The 15999-nt window shown below is 34.8% G+C and overlaps 1 protein-coding gene across 3 annotated transcripts in view; it reads right to left on the bottom strand.

The window, feature by feature from the left end:
* Positions 1-3617: 3617 nt before the first annotated feature.
* Positions 3618-15999, bottom strand: part of LOC106130271 (terminal nucleotidyltransferase 5C) — a 192127-nt gene continuing 179745 nt past the window's right edge. For all 3 annotated transcript variants that reach the window (XM_060945714.1, XM_013329079.2, XM_013329080.2), the window contains 2 exons: positions 9810-10759; positions 3618-9421 (listed from right to left, as the gene is read on the bottom strand). In XM_060945714.1, the coding sequence (XP_060801697.1) occupies positions 9130-9421; positions 9810-10759 (1242 nt within the window). In that variant the 3' untranslated portion in view covers positions 3618-9129. The remainder of the gene's footprint in view (positions 9422-9809; positions 10760-15999) is intronic.

Raw genomic sequence — 15999 nt, 5'->3', positions numbered from 1 at the left:
AATAAATTTGTTTGGTTAATTAAGTCTAAAGTTTCCTCGTAAATACGTCTGCTGTATAACTTGATAAAATAACTTGGTTTTTATTCGAATTTAAACGAATGAAGCGTTGATTTTGTAAGCTGTTTTAAAATAGAAAGGTAAATGTACAGTTTGTAAGCCTATCCCTTAGTCGCCTTTTACGATATCCATGGGTAAGAGATGGAGTGGTCCTATTCTTTTTTGTATTGTGCCGGGAACCACACGGCACGTGTGATTAGGGATGTGCTTAACATAAATAAAAAAACGACAGCGCGCCCGCCTGGGCCTTCGCCTTTGAACTGTTACAGCGCTCAACAAGTTAACTAGCTCCTTTATATATTTATTGAGGGTTTTATGTATGTTTATTATAATAATTTTATTTTATATTTTGTGTAGGTATAAATATATTTATTTAGATTAACCCACATAAAGTTCTCTGTCAGACCCAATGGTTGACTGGTAGATAATGCTTCGAGCATTAAGTCCGCCAATTGTGCTATACATTTGTATTTTGTGCAATGAAGTTTAACTAAATAAATAAATATAACTACAACCTTTATTAGGAATAGTTTAACAATCTTTAAGAGGGCGTGGGGTTGGCTATAGACACGAAATCTAGCAAAAGTCGCCAGAGGATAGGGAGCTACTTAACTTGTAATAAATACGTGAAGCGATTACCGAAATGATTAAAAAAGCTTATAGGTATTAAATACCCTCGCGACTTAAGAGAAATCCGTATGCCCGTGATTATATTATGGATTTTTAAATTATCTCTTATCACCCTTACCTGTAATTAAAGTTACTTTCTTCACTCAATCCTGTATTCAGCATCCTTAAATTTAAATAAAATATTTTCCTTTTAAAACAAATAAAATAATATAAATTTTATGTGGAAAAGATTAAGTATTATGTTAGCGGCACGTAGTACCAATTTTATAGACACACTTTTATCACTTCAATAAATTAGAACGCAAATTAATTGGAACAAAAAATATGGCGCCATTATCAGTAGAAAAATATAAAAACTCGTCTGGGCCCGTCAATGTCATAGGCAAGAATTTCGACATTCCTCAGCATAGAAACAATATATATTTTTTTATACCTATCAATGAGCGATTTTGTTTTTTTTTAAAGTTACGTACTTTTTAGTTGATAGATAAATGACGTTTAGTACTTCACGAGTGTTTATGACCGTAGAACTCTGTTACTAACAATACCTACTTGTTGTGTTTGTCTTTTTGTGGTTGTACATTTGTTAACCTTCTCCTTTCAGATCGTATATTGTCAAACTTCAAACCATGACATTGGCAGAATCACCGAAAGTCCGGTGGAAGCCATAATATATAGAAAAGAAAGAAATAGAAACATTTTTTTATACCTATTATCTACCAGTCAACCATTGGGTCTGACAGAGAACTTTATGTGGGGTCAAACTAAATAAATATATTTATACCTACACAAGATATAAATAAAATAATTATAATATACATACATACATAAAAATTACAATAGATAAACAATATACATAAATAAATAGGTGCAGCGATTACCGAAATGAGTGAAATGTATTTCTTTCGCATAAACAAATATACAGGGACCGTGACAATGGGGAAAAAAAAGTTTCTGCCTACCCTTATTAACGACATCCATAAATAGAATAAAATAAATTTATTTTCAAAAAAGGATAAAAAGTATCGTGTATTGAACTATTGACGTCAACATAACGTAAATATAATTATATCTACTACCGCCTCCAAAGTGAAGGTGTAAAAGAAGCGGCGGGACGAACTACACTGCAGCGTATTCACCGAACATCAGCTTTCAAATATACATCTCAAATCAAGACCACGGAAGAATGCACATGCGTCTACATAAAAAAAAATACGTTTAATAAAGCGAAGGACTACTATAGCATAGTACTAATAAATATACTTATACGGGACAAATTACACAGATTGAGTTAGCCTCGAAGTAAGTTCGAAACTTGTGTTACGAGGTACTAACTCAACGATACTATATTTTATAATAAAGTCTTATATAGATCAACATCCAAGACCCAGGCCAATTAGAGAACGTTCGTTTCTCATCATGCCCTGGCCGGGATTCGAACCCGGGACCTCCGATGTCACAGACAAGCGCACTACCGCTGCGCCACAGAGACCGTGAAAACTGTAGTAAGTAAGTACTATAGTTCGGTTACAACAGTTATTTTTTGGTTTATGTCCGATGCGTTATTTATTTGGAACAGTGCAACTGTATTCAATGGAAATTTAATTCTATTTAGAATTTCAAATAGAATAGGTAAGGTTAAATCTATACGATTATCAAACGGCTTGAGAGAACATGTTCTCATACACATGCTTACATTACGTCCTTTTTCCCTTTGGGGTTAATACAGCCAAAAGTTGTAAGTTTTTAGGACACGTAAGTAATGAAGTTAATAATTTTCGGGTAATATACATTTATATATATTATACACATCTCGTTCCCATGTATGTCGTAAAATGCGACTAAAGCTAGCAACCTGTAACTGTTTGAATCTCAATTCTATCGTTAATCCAAACAGCTACTGGCATATCAGTCTTTTCAAGACTGTTGGCTCTGTCTACCCCACAAGGGATATAGACGTGATTATATGTACATACATACAACCACGTCTATACCCTTGCCATCAGGGGTCAGGTTTTACACGAAGCGATTCCCGTCTGACCTCTGCAACCTTTGCAGGGAACCTTACATAATTGGATCATGGCCACATTTAGTTGCCTGAATGTGCAGGTGTCCGCACAATGTTTTCGTTGACCAGAAGTCTGAATGTGTACCTATTACCTGAATGTGCAGATTTCCTCACAATGTTAAAGTCTGAATGTGTATAGATATGCTATCATAAAACTCTCTGCTGGATGACCTTTACTTTCGTAGTCTATGATTCGGGTTACAGTTAGTCGATTATAAAATCAGTTTATTTTGTATTAAGGTCAATTTACCGTTGGGTTCTGGATGGTAAAACAGAAAGCGTTATAAACATGAGCTAGCTTCAGAATTTGAATTCCAACAAATATCCCATAACACAGGTCTCGAACTTACTTATGTTTATTACTTATAATACATACATAAAATCACGCCTCTTTCCCGGAGGGGTAGGCAGAGACTACCTCTTTCCACTTGCCACGATCACTTAATTTATACTTATTACTTATAAATATATATTTTATACTAGCTGTTCCGGCAAACGTTGTTTTGCCATATAATAATTTTTCGTTAAAAAAAAATGTTAAGTGTACGAAAAATATAATGACTGGTAGAAAAGCACTAAGTACATTCTGTATTAAACTCACTTTAGTAGCCACTATTAGGTATGTATGTATTTAGTAGATAAAAATTCAATAGACACCATACAATTAGACCCAAGGTAAAGTTTTTTTTTTATCACGAGTTGACTGGGATTTATATATAGTTTAAAGGCATATAGGTCATCAAATAGTACTAGTCCGCTGACGACTTTGATGAATTCAGAAACTTGATGACTGTAGGATAATGCAAGTAAGAGATAGCAGCTTTTCAAACTCAATCGGGGAAAAATAAATAAAAGACACAGATTCAATATTTATCACTTTTTTATAATTTATTTTCACAACATTTTTATTTAATTTTCTGTAAAATTTACATAGCTTAAAACTCCTCACAAATATATAGAAACGTGTCGTAACAACTGCGCGTGCGCGCCACGTGTAGGACACAGACATCTCTGAAGAGATACGTAACTAAATGTATATATTTGATAACCTAACAGTAAGCTTATATAACGTAAGGCTTTACGAACTAGCAATCCTTATAATCGCTAAAGAGAGTCGTGATGCCGACAGGCCGCTTGAAACATATGAGCCGGCTGCCGGCGCGCGTCGGCGCAATCAGGGATCACAGAAGCTGCACGGAAAATTTGTGGACGCCATTTTGAACCGTTCATTTATTTATCAATTCATGTTGCATAGAGAAAATATAAAGGTAACAATGGTACAGTTTTGGTTTATTTCTAAAGAAATCTCTTGAATATGGACGAGACTTTGTGTTTAAAAATTTATATATGTGACTATCGGCTTGACTACGCCAGCGAAACATGTAACTAATCACGCATTGAGTAATTATACTAATAAAATAGTGAAAATTCGAAAGGTTTTAAAAAAAAATGCAAATTCGTGTATGTTGCATCAATAACCTTTGGGTTTCTTGGACATTTGGAGATATCAAGGTTTTTAAAGATGTCTATAATCAAGAAATAAAACAAAAACAAATTAAACGTAGAATTAAAAAAAACTGGATTTAAATTTTTGGTCAAACGCCTTCCACGATTCGGCCTTCTGACCATGTTTCTTAAGATGAAATAATTAAATTCCCGTTTATAATTCAAGCTTCTAAATCACCTAATGAAAGACTAGTGATTCTACCTAAAATCTTGCCGCCCCATCCTGACATCAGTTAATTGCCAGATATATTTTTAAAAATGGCATAATCCAGTAATGTGGCGTATGGCTAATACGTTTTATAGTAGATATTTCAGAAAGACTACCTTCAGTTCACTGCTTGAACCTTATAAAATGATGAAATGGAATGACCCACAATCATATCCGTGCAACTAATGTGTGTCCATATTTTTTACAACCACGCATTATTGGCGCTTGCGTACTTTCAGACTTCCGAATACGTACAATTTCATTTTAATTTCTTTACACAAATGACATTGAACTGCAAAACAATTGCGCCTGATTTTAATTTTAAATCTTTAAGTAAGTTGACATGTTTTGACAGTTGAACTTTAAATGATAATCAAGAATCTAATTAAAATATATTTTTTTTAAGTTTAGCTCTGTTTGTTGTCAAAATATATCATTTAACTCTTCCGGGCGACATTTATATAGTTAATAATGGCAAGACAATTTTGCCAAATGTTAATTTGATTGCATCATAAAACAATAATTAGGTAGGCTACTTAACAAAATGTAAATTTACGGAAATTTCACACAATCCTACAACGTCTCATCGTATTTTAAGTAAATGCATTAACTTTCCGTAAAATTCATTAGGGCTACTTTATGTGCAGTGCATTAATTTCCATTTTTATCTTCCAAATATGCACAAATTAAATCGAAACTTAATAACACATTCACATACACATTTTATGTGTAGTACTAACTTTTGATGGCAATTTAAATACAATAACTGAAAACAAAATTTAAAACGAAAATCTTATACTTTTGATCGCCTATAGTAATTATACATGCCAATAACGATCAAGGCAGAATAGACAAGAAAATATATGGCATCTACATTTACCAGAAGTAATCCTAATATTTTTTTAAATATCTGAAATTCAATATATACAAATACGTACGCAAACGCCCCGACCGGTGCATTACATAAAATTAACCATAAACATTAAGGCTAGCTGAAACTGTTGGTAACTTTAGAAAATAAACACTAAACTACTTCGCAATGCCTCTCCTGAAGACATGACACTGAAACAAAGTAATAACTTGCCCCTTTAGCAAAGCGTTCCAAGATCGACACATTGATTGAAACGGTAGTTCTTCTATTGTTGATTATTTACTATCACAATTAATTGATCTTTATTTTAATGTGTCATATTGCATTATGTACATTGTAATAAACACAAGTTTTAAAGGTAAAATCTATGCATAAGACAATGTACGTGCATTAGTGAAATAATTCAAAGATTTATTTATAGTTAAAATTCAATGTACAAAGAAAAAGCCAGCGTTTTAATCAACGTGTTGGTGATAGTCCAATTTGCTTAAGGCTGAACTCATAGGTATTGTCCATAGATAACATCATTGTCATTTTTAGCTGACATTTTTAAGAATTTAATTTTTAGCTGACACAAAGAATAGAAGTGATAAAGATTTTTTTTTCTTATATTGGCAATCTTCCAAAATATCAAGTCCTCAAAATTAAGAAAAAAATAAATAAACTGGTCGGCAAGCCACACATTATACCAAAACAATATTGTATTTTTATAAGTCTAGGTTAGAAAGTAATAGAAACAAGATAACAAAATAATGCATCTATGGAGAATACCTCTGAATATGTCTTGATTTCACCCTTTTTAAGTTCAATATTAAATAATCAAAGACATATATGGCGTTAGAATTGTTTCATCATCAGTACATCAAAAGTATTTTAAACTTTTAGACCGTTTACAGGAAGCATTTTGTATGTAGGTATTCTTAAGAGGCCTAATTAAGATAGGTCTTTTTGGAATATTTTTGCATTTCTACATATTAAATCAGAATGGTAAAACATTAATGCTAAGATAATTTAACTTTTGTAGATTCGTCACGCGTATAGAGCCATCACAAGAAACAGGATTTGAGGCGCGGAGGCGGTAAAGTATTTAGACAAAGTATGACCGCGCCACAAACCGCCCAATAATTGTGACAGTGGCCAACATTCAATAATAAATTCTGTTTGTTTTTAAAAATATAGTGCGTATAGGACATGTCTACACAAGTTTTTCTTAGAATTAAGTATATATTTTAGAGGAATAAAAAAAAACAAAAGTTACCGGCGATCCCAAATTTACGCGAGGAGGTATATTTGCCAATAGTTGTTTTAATAGGTCCCATTTAATATTCTTTTAATAACTTTATAAGTTTGATATTAAAGTCATTCATATCTTTAATATAATAATAAGTAAATTATGTAACATTTGATCAAATTTATATACCTTCATCTTTGTATATTTTCTCCAACCAGGGACCTATTAAATATTATGTATCAATATATAACAATCACAGTTACAATAATTATGACAAAAATGATTAAAATATTTTTCGAAAATACTACAATTCACAACGTAAGTCAATCGCGGCGGGCTACACACGCGATAAAATACTAGTGATAAATCTTAAGTTCACCCTTACAATGGAATATAGTTAAGATTCCGTTAGCTATTATGTACTTCATTTATTTCTAAGTACATTTATACGACTGCGAACTATGTCTAATTTAGGGCTAACAAGTTAAGGAGTTCTGCCTATTTCACTTTTGAAATTTCTTTTAAATTTTCTTGTTGTTTCTTGTGAAGTAATCAGATCTCCTTAATGAACATACTGTCACTCGAATCTGTCTCGTATGTCACACGAAAAATCGCCTACAGAGTCCTATCAGTTTTGAGAAGATAATAAAAATGAGATCTTAAATTTTGGTTCAATAGTGAGCAAATCGGAAATTCGTTCAGAATCGTCACATCCCGAAGTATATTATTCTAAAGCTGATTGTACTTCACTACTCCGGATAATTCTTATAATTATATTATAAGCCGTCTTCAAACATAGTGGATCTCAGACACAGTATTGGCCGAGATACTAACTTTAACAGTATACGAATGGTTTATCAAAGACATGTGCTATAATCGACCAATCATATCGCTGCATTTTAGCGCCAACGTGTCTGATTGGTCAATTCAAACCTCGACATCCCTGTTCTAACGTTTTGCGATGCGTGCTGTGCGAACCCGCATATATTTGAAGGCGACCTAACCGCTTATTCCGAGCTCTAAGAGAATCCAGTATAATATAAGTTCAATATGCACTTTCAAAATATCTAAGACATGCATAATTTGGCCGGACATTGTTCACACATCGTTCATAATCTATTTATTAAAATACAACAATAATAACTCTCTATTGTATTTAATCTACATAATAATGTAAGTAGTATATATAATCTGCGACAACAGTATAATTCTACAACAATTAAATCACATTTTCCGTATATTCTACTGTAAACTGTTTTAATGAGATGTTAAAACAAATATTCATAAGTATTCTGCATCTAATATGACTGCTACATGTAAATGTTCTTAAAATATTTATATAATGGATTTTTCTTTATCATTAAAAAAGAGTGAACTTTAATATTGTACACACCTTAGTGTTAAATATATATTATATATTTTTTTTGTATTTTTTTATATATTTTTTTTGTGTTTATATTTAATCTTAATTTGTTACTTCGTATGCCAAGCCGTATACAATACTAGAGCGATCACGAAAAAGAGATAAATGTATATACATTTTCGAGTTGATAAATACATAGTAAAATAGTTAATATGACTATAGCTATGTATGTCGGCAAGGAACAGAGATAGTGCCTTTCGGCCAACCGGATACCTGCCCGAGACTCCATCTCAACTGCAACCGATTTCAGTCACTTTTGCAATTTAAAAAAATAGAACGGAATTTCTCGCGTAAAGGCCATCGTACAAGGCCGGACTTTTTTTTTTTGTACGTCACTCGCAAACATTATCATCTATACAGAAATCTTACTGCGCGAGGTCTAAGCCAATATTAACAATACTTTTCAACATTTGTCTTTTTTTCTGAGAGACACGCTATGTTAATGGAGACAATTTTATTTATACATATAATAATTATAAAGCTTAAAAATAACTAACTAGTCTTTTTTTTATAGGCAGACCATCGATTTGGACTTACACCCTATTTATCTTCGCGTGGAAAATAATTTTCGTACTGCTAACATATTAACTTATCAACACGAAAGGAGTACGACTAGAAATTATTTCACGTCTCCAGCGCCGCATTTCGTTCCTTACAGCTACATAATTAGGGTTCAAAATAATTGGCAACAGGTAAACGTGGGTATGTGCCCGTCCGTCTATGGAATATTACGGGAAATGCTGCGAGGCGACCGGGTCAGGCCCGTCCATGACAATTGACGTGCGAAAATTGATCGGTGTACACAAAGTGAGCAATTTTGAATTGACAGAGATTGTCTCCCAAATGCAATCGGTCCGAATATACTAACAGCACGCCAAAAACGCGTAAGTCCATTGGCCTGTGTTTTCGCTTCGATATCTCCAATTTTATACTTTTTTTTTTGAATACAATTAAAAACAAATCAGCCAAGAATACGAAGCGTTATTACACAATATACAATCACACTCGCTAAGACAGGGAAAATCATACATATATTTTTTTATCCGTATTATATACATTTGGCACTAAATTCATCGTCGATCGATAGAGGGTTAAGAATGTCGTCCTATCGCGCAGAGCGGGTGGCCTAGAGGGGTCACGCGGGGCAAAGGGTCGGACGGCAGCAATCACAGCAGGGCGAGGGCGCGGGGGGCACGGGCAGCGGGGGGTGGTGCTGGGCCGCCACCGCGCACGCCGGGCACGCCGCGCACGCCGCGCAGGCTGCGCACACGCATACGTAGTACCCCGGAGGCGGCAGGAGGAGGGTCCGCTGTACGCAGAATTCCCGGTGCGCCAGCGCTTCAATGAGAGCCAAGGTCTGTCGCCGCTCGTGGCCCATGAGGCAGACTGTCGACTCCCGGACTACGGAGTGCAACAGCAACAGGTACCTGCAGGATGAAAATAAAATTTAAGCGAATCCTAGAAGATTGTAGATAAAGTAATGGCTAGTTCTGGTCCAAAGTGGCTAAATAGATTATGGCTAATTCGATAAGATAAGAAGTAAGTAGATTGGCTTTTTATCCTAGAATTCATGCGCTTTAAACACGATAATAGGCTTGAGAGTCCATACTAACAATTGGAACATAATTGATGTAATTGTAATGGGTAACTACTATTCAATTACTGAAGGTTATAACGTTTATCAGGGTAAACACTTTAATCAGAACTAAAAGCAGTGAGACGCTTAGATGGAACAATCATTATTATCCTTCGATTTCTTGAAATATCGACAAGAAAACGTTGATAGGCTTCAACAAATTTTTAACATATATTTACCTGTGTTTCAGAGCCTCCTCTTCGCGCCCGACGAAGTGGTTCCTCAAATAAGCCTCGAGCTTGGCTCGCTGCTGCCCCAGCTCCGGGAAGTCTATGAAAAACCTCGAGCACATGTATCTCTCGAGCGTCTTTATTTTATCCGGTCGCGCCGGCCTGTATCCTTTAGCGAGGAGGGCGCAGTACTTCAACAGTCCTCCGCCACGGATCTCTTCGGGCTGCCGTGTCGCAATCAGCTTCTCAGCGAGGTGGAGAAGTGCTTCATGGAAATCTCCATACACAGATTCACCAACGACAGTCGGATAGAAGTTCTCTCCGATCGGGAGCTGAGCACATTCATGGAATGCCAACAGCGAATCGAGAGCGATCTGGAACGAGTCCACAGAAAATTCGAACTGGCGACGCATTGTGTCCACGAATTTCAATTCCACGGATTTGACACCACGCGAATTCCCAAGCGAGATCAGGGACCATCGGTCGCCGTCGGAATTGACGCGGACCATTTTGGAGACGTATGCCTCTTTCATTCCAGCTGGCGAGACGCGCCTGCGCGGCGTGGCTGGTGGTAGTAACGTCGCCAGGTGGCCTAGCACTGCCGCCTTGACGCGGTCGCAGTGACGCGCGGTGGGTAGATCTGCGGTGAAGATGAGGTCGATATCAGAGTAGGGCTGTGGGTGATCCGTGAGAACGTGGCTCGCGGCTCCTCCGTTGAGTCGTACGTCGCGTACGGTGATTCCAGCTCCACCAGCGCTCTGTGCGGTTTCCAGTCGTGTCCTGACTCCGGCAACGAGTTCACGCAGTCGGATGTGGAGAGTGGGGAAGTTGCCGCGGCCGTGGATGGCCACGACTTCGTCCATGACATCATTGAGCCGCCTCACTTGCTCGTAGCTGAGCACGGCGTGACGCTCTCCTCCACCGCATCCCTCTTCCGACGAGGTGTAGCTCGACTCGCTCTGAAACAACAACGTAATGCTATTAGCAACTGAAGCCTTTAAAGTAAACGATTATTTATCTTAATGACCACCGAGAAACCGTCTAACAATGACGGGTGGGTTAAATAACTCCGTTTTGTTCATTAGTGGAACGTGAGTTTTGTTTTTTTTTTTAACTTTACTCGAAGGCCGTGTCTTATATTGCGTAAACATTTGCAGCGTTTAAATGAAGATGACTTATGAATGACTGTGATGGATTTTCATAACGTCAGGGAATGGATAATCACTGGAGTCATAAAAAAGTTTCCCTGTTCAATGAAACAGACAAAAATTAATTGTTATATTTTATGGAGAGGGTCGACTTTGATTCGAACCAGTCCGTTTTTTATTCTATGTACCTACTCTCATTCTCAACTTTACTAGAATAAAGATAATAATAATAACCTTAAATCTTTTTGCAACAGATAATTTTAATATCTATAGGAATTATAATAATTAGAAAATATTTTTTAGTGTATATTTTTATTGAAAGATATTTCAAGGTTGTATTAATTGGCAGAAACAAAACAAGTGAATTTATTTACAAACTATATTAGCAGAATGTATTGCTGACCGCGTCTTATATGTCAAGATGTCAAAACATTTTGTTTATTTACGCGTGTATGATGTACAGAAGACATTTCACATGATACTACTCGTTAAGATGACGTGTCAAAATTTTCATTAATTCATTGCTTGAATTTGGTCAAGTCTTTGCTTGTCGTTTTTTTTTTATAAAAGAAAAGCTTTATTTCTAATTTAAAAAGTACCCTCTGTTCATAGAAATAGAAATATTTTTATTCGGATTTCTAAATCTATCCTCTAGTCTCTTAATAAATAAATTGTTTATTACCTCTTCACAGATAAAATACAGAACCGATTTTGATAAAATTTTGTACGAATATAGTCAATACCTTGAAAATGTTGGTAGTGCCAACAGCAACTGAGGTTTTGGTTTAAAGCGGGCATAGCTAAGTGGCAAAAACTAGTCTAATAAATAAACCGACATAACATTACTTCGGCGTCCGTGTAATACAACATTATACTTGTGCAGAACGCAGATTGTAGACTGAATAAATCGAGTTCAATGAATGCTACAAATTGATTCACAAAAGGCAATTTAACATTGTATGATTAACATGACATAAATCTCATTTGGCCGTCTGCAGACTCTCCGGCAATTCACTAAGGTAACTTTTTTACACTACTTATATAATAATAAAAAAAATATTTATTTAGTAGTAGTAAGTAACTAAGTAAATTCAATTGTAAGACAAGTAAATCAGTAAAGTCGGTTTTATTTAAATAAGTAAGAATACCTTTAACAATTGTAAATATATTTTTCTGCCATAAAAAAATTGACAAATTATTTAAGAAACCTTCGCCTTTTTTAGATTTCCTTGTACAATGGACTGCGTTATATAGCATATTCTATTACATCTCAATTTTAATTCTCTAGTCTCATGCGGTTGACTGTACGAAGTTATTCAATAAATTATATAAATTTCCTACTATTTTCGTCAATTGCATGATGCAAACATAAAAAATATGATAACAGTGTCATTGTCACGGCGTCGCGTGCTTTTTCATAGTACACAACCTTGTATGGGCGGGCAAAACGGCACGAAACCATATTTTGCCTTGACTTTGAGGTCAAATCTCTTATCGTTCATTTTTCCATGAATGAACTTTGTAACTTATAAAAAACTTGTGAGGAAAAACAAATGTTTTGTATTTCATTGATTTTCTAAAATATTCCATGAATCAATTCAATGATTGCTCTTTAACCGCAGTGGTTACAAGTCAATTTAACACAAAAAAAAAATATTAAAAAAAAAAACACTAATAGGGCATTAATAAATAATATTTTTATTCAATTTCGTTTTAATTTTTTATTGGCTAACCTACCTTACCGATAACCTAGTTTTTAAGTCATAAATACGTACAATTAGGACTAAAAATTGATTGTTCCTGTACGATTTTAATTGGACTTCAAATCCAATTACTGGCGATTTGATACAATGGATTAAATAAAAAAATACATACATACATAAAACCACGCCTTTTCCCCAGAGGGGTAGGCTGAGACTACATCTATCCACTTGCCACGATCTCTGCATACTTCCTTCGCGTCATCCACATTCATAACTCTCTCCATCAAATCTCGGCGGTTACGGGTACTCTTGACCTGACCCTTTGCCAGGACATCTTTAATTAGATCAAGATACGAAAAATATAAATATTTATTTTTTTAATTACAGCTTATAGTAAACTTTAACATCGGTGTTGCCAAGTTCCGCACAAATATATTTCTAAATTAGATTTCAGTTTGATTAATCAAACGGTCTGACTCGGAGACAATAAACATATTTGAACCGTCCACGTTCCGTTTTACAGAAACAATAGATTGTATTGTCTGTCTGGATAGACTAATGGGTTAGCAGTTCCGTCTTTGGTGAAACGTGACGAACTGCGACAGATGTTAAGGTCAGTATTCCATCAATGAAATCATGGAACTCTTTCCCCGTTTGTTTTTTTTTTTTTGCACAAACACATCCCGTGGGATACGGCCAAGATCTGTTTCTACTATTTCTTTTTTATCTTATTATATGTACTTAGTTGTATTATGTGTAATATTAGATAAATAAAATCAATGTGGAGAAGTTAGTGTTTGACAGATCACGTGGAATATATTGTTTATAATTTTAAAAGATCTTAAAATTTAAGCCACTCCATTTTTTCCCTTGGCTGTCGTAAAAGGCGACTAAGGGATATGCTTGAGATTCCTCTTTTAGGCGATGGGCTAGCAATCTGTCAGTATTTGAATCGCAATTCTATCTTAATATACGACATGCATGTGAAAGAGATGGAGTGGTCCTATTCTCTTTTGTATTGGTGCCGGGAACAACACAGCACTGCCGGGAACCACACGGCACAGGCACATCTGCCTTACTCTTTCGTCAGTCTATCCTCATCCATTCTCTAGAACGTGAAAACCAACTCAACATAACATTTCAATCTTAGTAAATTTAGGCCGAAGCCTATTTTATTACGTTATAGTATAACGTGCGTGCCGCTGCGCACGCACATAAAGTTCATGAACGTTAATCGTGGCAACAAGTACAGTCGGAACCACAACAGTTTGATGAAAACAATAAATCATCATTATTTGATAACCTTTGTCACTTTGTTGTTTGGAGCGCTTAATTGCATTTGCAAAGCGGATTGAATTTTTGGAAATTTACACGGTACGGAAAGAAAGTAAATTGGGTTTTTAGTTTTACCTAGATTGAACTAGCCCTAAGGCGACTAAGGGATAGGCTTATCAACTTGAGCTTCTTCCTTTCGACGGGCTAGCAACCTGTAAATATGTAAATCTCAATTCTATCACCAAGCCTAACAGCTGAACGTGGCCTATCAGTCTTTCGAGACAGCTGGCTCTGTCTGCCCCATAAGGAATTATGTGTGTGTGTGAAAAAGTCCCAAAGCCAGATCAATACTTGCGTTCTTGGATGCGACTTAACAAAAATATTAACTTTTAGTATTACTATTTATTAGTCCAGCTTTTTTTTACAAGTTTCTTTAAATACAAAAAATGAAACAACCCTAGTTGTTTTTATCCCAAAAGCAAAACGCACTTTATCGTGTATTTCGCTTATAATGAATATATTTAAATATTTCAAATAAATTGTAAACACTTAAGTAAATTTTACTGCGAAATTTTGGCGAATTTTGTTGACGACTGTACTTACTTAGGTGCTTCATGCGTTATGCCGGAACCTTACGATATACTATGGCAATGTCCGCTATTTCTAACTTGCATATTGTTTAATTATATTGTTACTTTTGAAGAACACATAACATTATTTATTCTTTACTATCGTGTCAAATGGAAAAAACGTGTCAATAAAACTGATAAATAAATTTTTATTATGTTTTAAGGAATTCGGAAGACACAGACCACATAATACTTACACATAAAAAAAAAAAGAAAATTTGTTATAATTATTTTGCCAGGAGGTATGAGAAAATACCTTTAATGAAATTTGGAATAATTATACCTATCGTGATGCGCCTATGACCTCGATCCGATTGAGTTGGTCAAGTCAGGTCAATTTAGACGAAGCGACTCCCGTATAACTTCCACAGTCAAGTTAGAACGAAGTCATTAGAGATAATGGTTATTATTTTTGTCCAGTTTGTATTATTTTTGTCACTATAAGAGATAAAAATCCTATTCCATTGTGACGGAACTATTTATTAATATTATATTTACGACTATTTCATTATCAGAACCGCTCTGTCCTTTTAATACAGTTACGAACTTGGCCCTTATTTCTTATCAAAAGTTATACAATAATGTGTATTTACTCATAATTTATATGAGTTCAAGGATTGAACGCTCATTTAGTTAATATAAAGCGTGACAAGTTTTAGTTAACGCACTTCAGTTAAAGTCGTTTAAACATTGATAGGAATCAATAAATTGCTTAACCATAAAAATGAGTTGCACCATATATATATATATATATATATATATATATAATATATATAAGTGCAAATATTCATTTATTATTATTAATTTATTAATATATGTACATTAGCGATAAGCCCGTATTTATACCATCTCTGTCTGTTTTGTGCTAATAATTTTCCCCCATTTTTTTCACATATTCCATTATTTCTTTGCTCCTTAAAGTTGCAGCGTGTTATATAGCCTAAAGCCATCCTCGATAAATGGTCTATTCAACGCAAAAAAAAATTTTCAATTCGAACAAGTAGTTACTGAGATTAGCGCGTTCAAACAAACAAAGTAATCAGCTTTGTAATATTAGTATAGATATAGTTTAAACAAATTTGTATGAGAAAGATTTGAAGTAACATATTTCAATAGCAGTCACATTTAGGTCTTAAAATACACGCAAATAAATAGTGACGTACATACGATTTATGCAATAGAATTCTATCTATACATAATTCTATTATGCCAGTACAGTCGCACCCGGAATTCGTATGACTTTTCTCAAGCAATTGTGCAAACCGGTTCAGATGAATACTAATTTGTTCCTTCTTAGTTTTCGCATTCAACTTTTGTAATGAAATGTCGCCTACATGCGACCGGATTACATTTCGTACCACACTCTTTAAACACGAAACAATTGTTTTAGATACAAATTAAAAATTTAATGGGACACTCGCCCCGAATATATTATTGTCATCTC

Source organism: Amyelois transitella, chromosome 9 (assembly GCF_032362555.1).
Source record: "Amyelois transitella isolate CPQ chromosome 9, ilAmyTran1.1, whole genome shotgun sequence".
Classification (NCBI taxonomy): Eukaryota; Metazoa; Arthropoda; class Insecta; order Lepidoptera; family Pyralidae; genus Amyelois; species Amyelois transitella.
The sequence above is the reverse complement of the archived record's forward strand: the minus strand, read 5'-3'. Positions and strand labels throughout refer to the sequence as shown.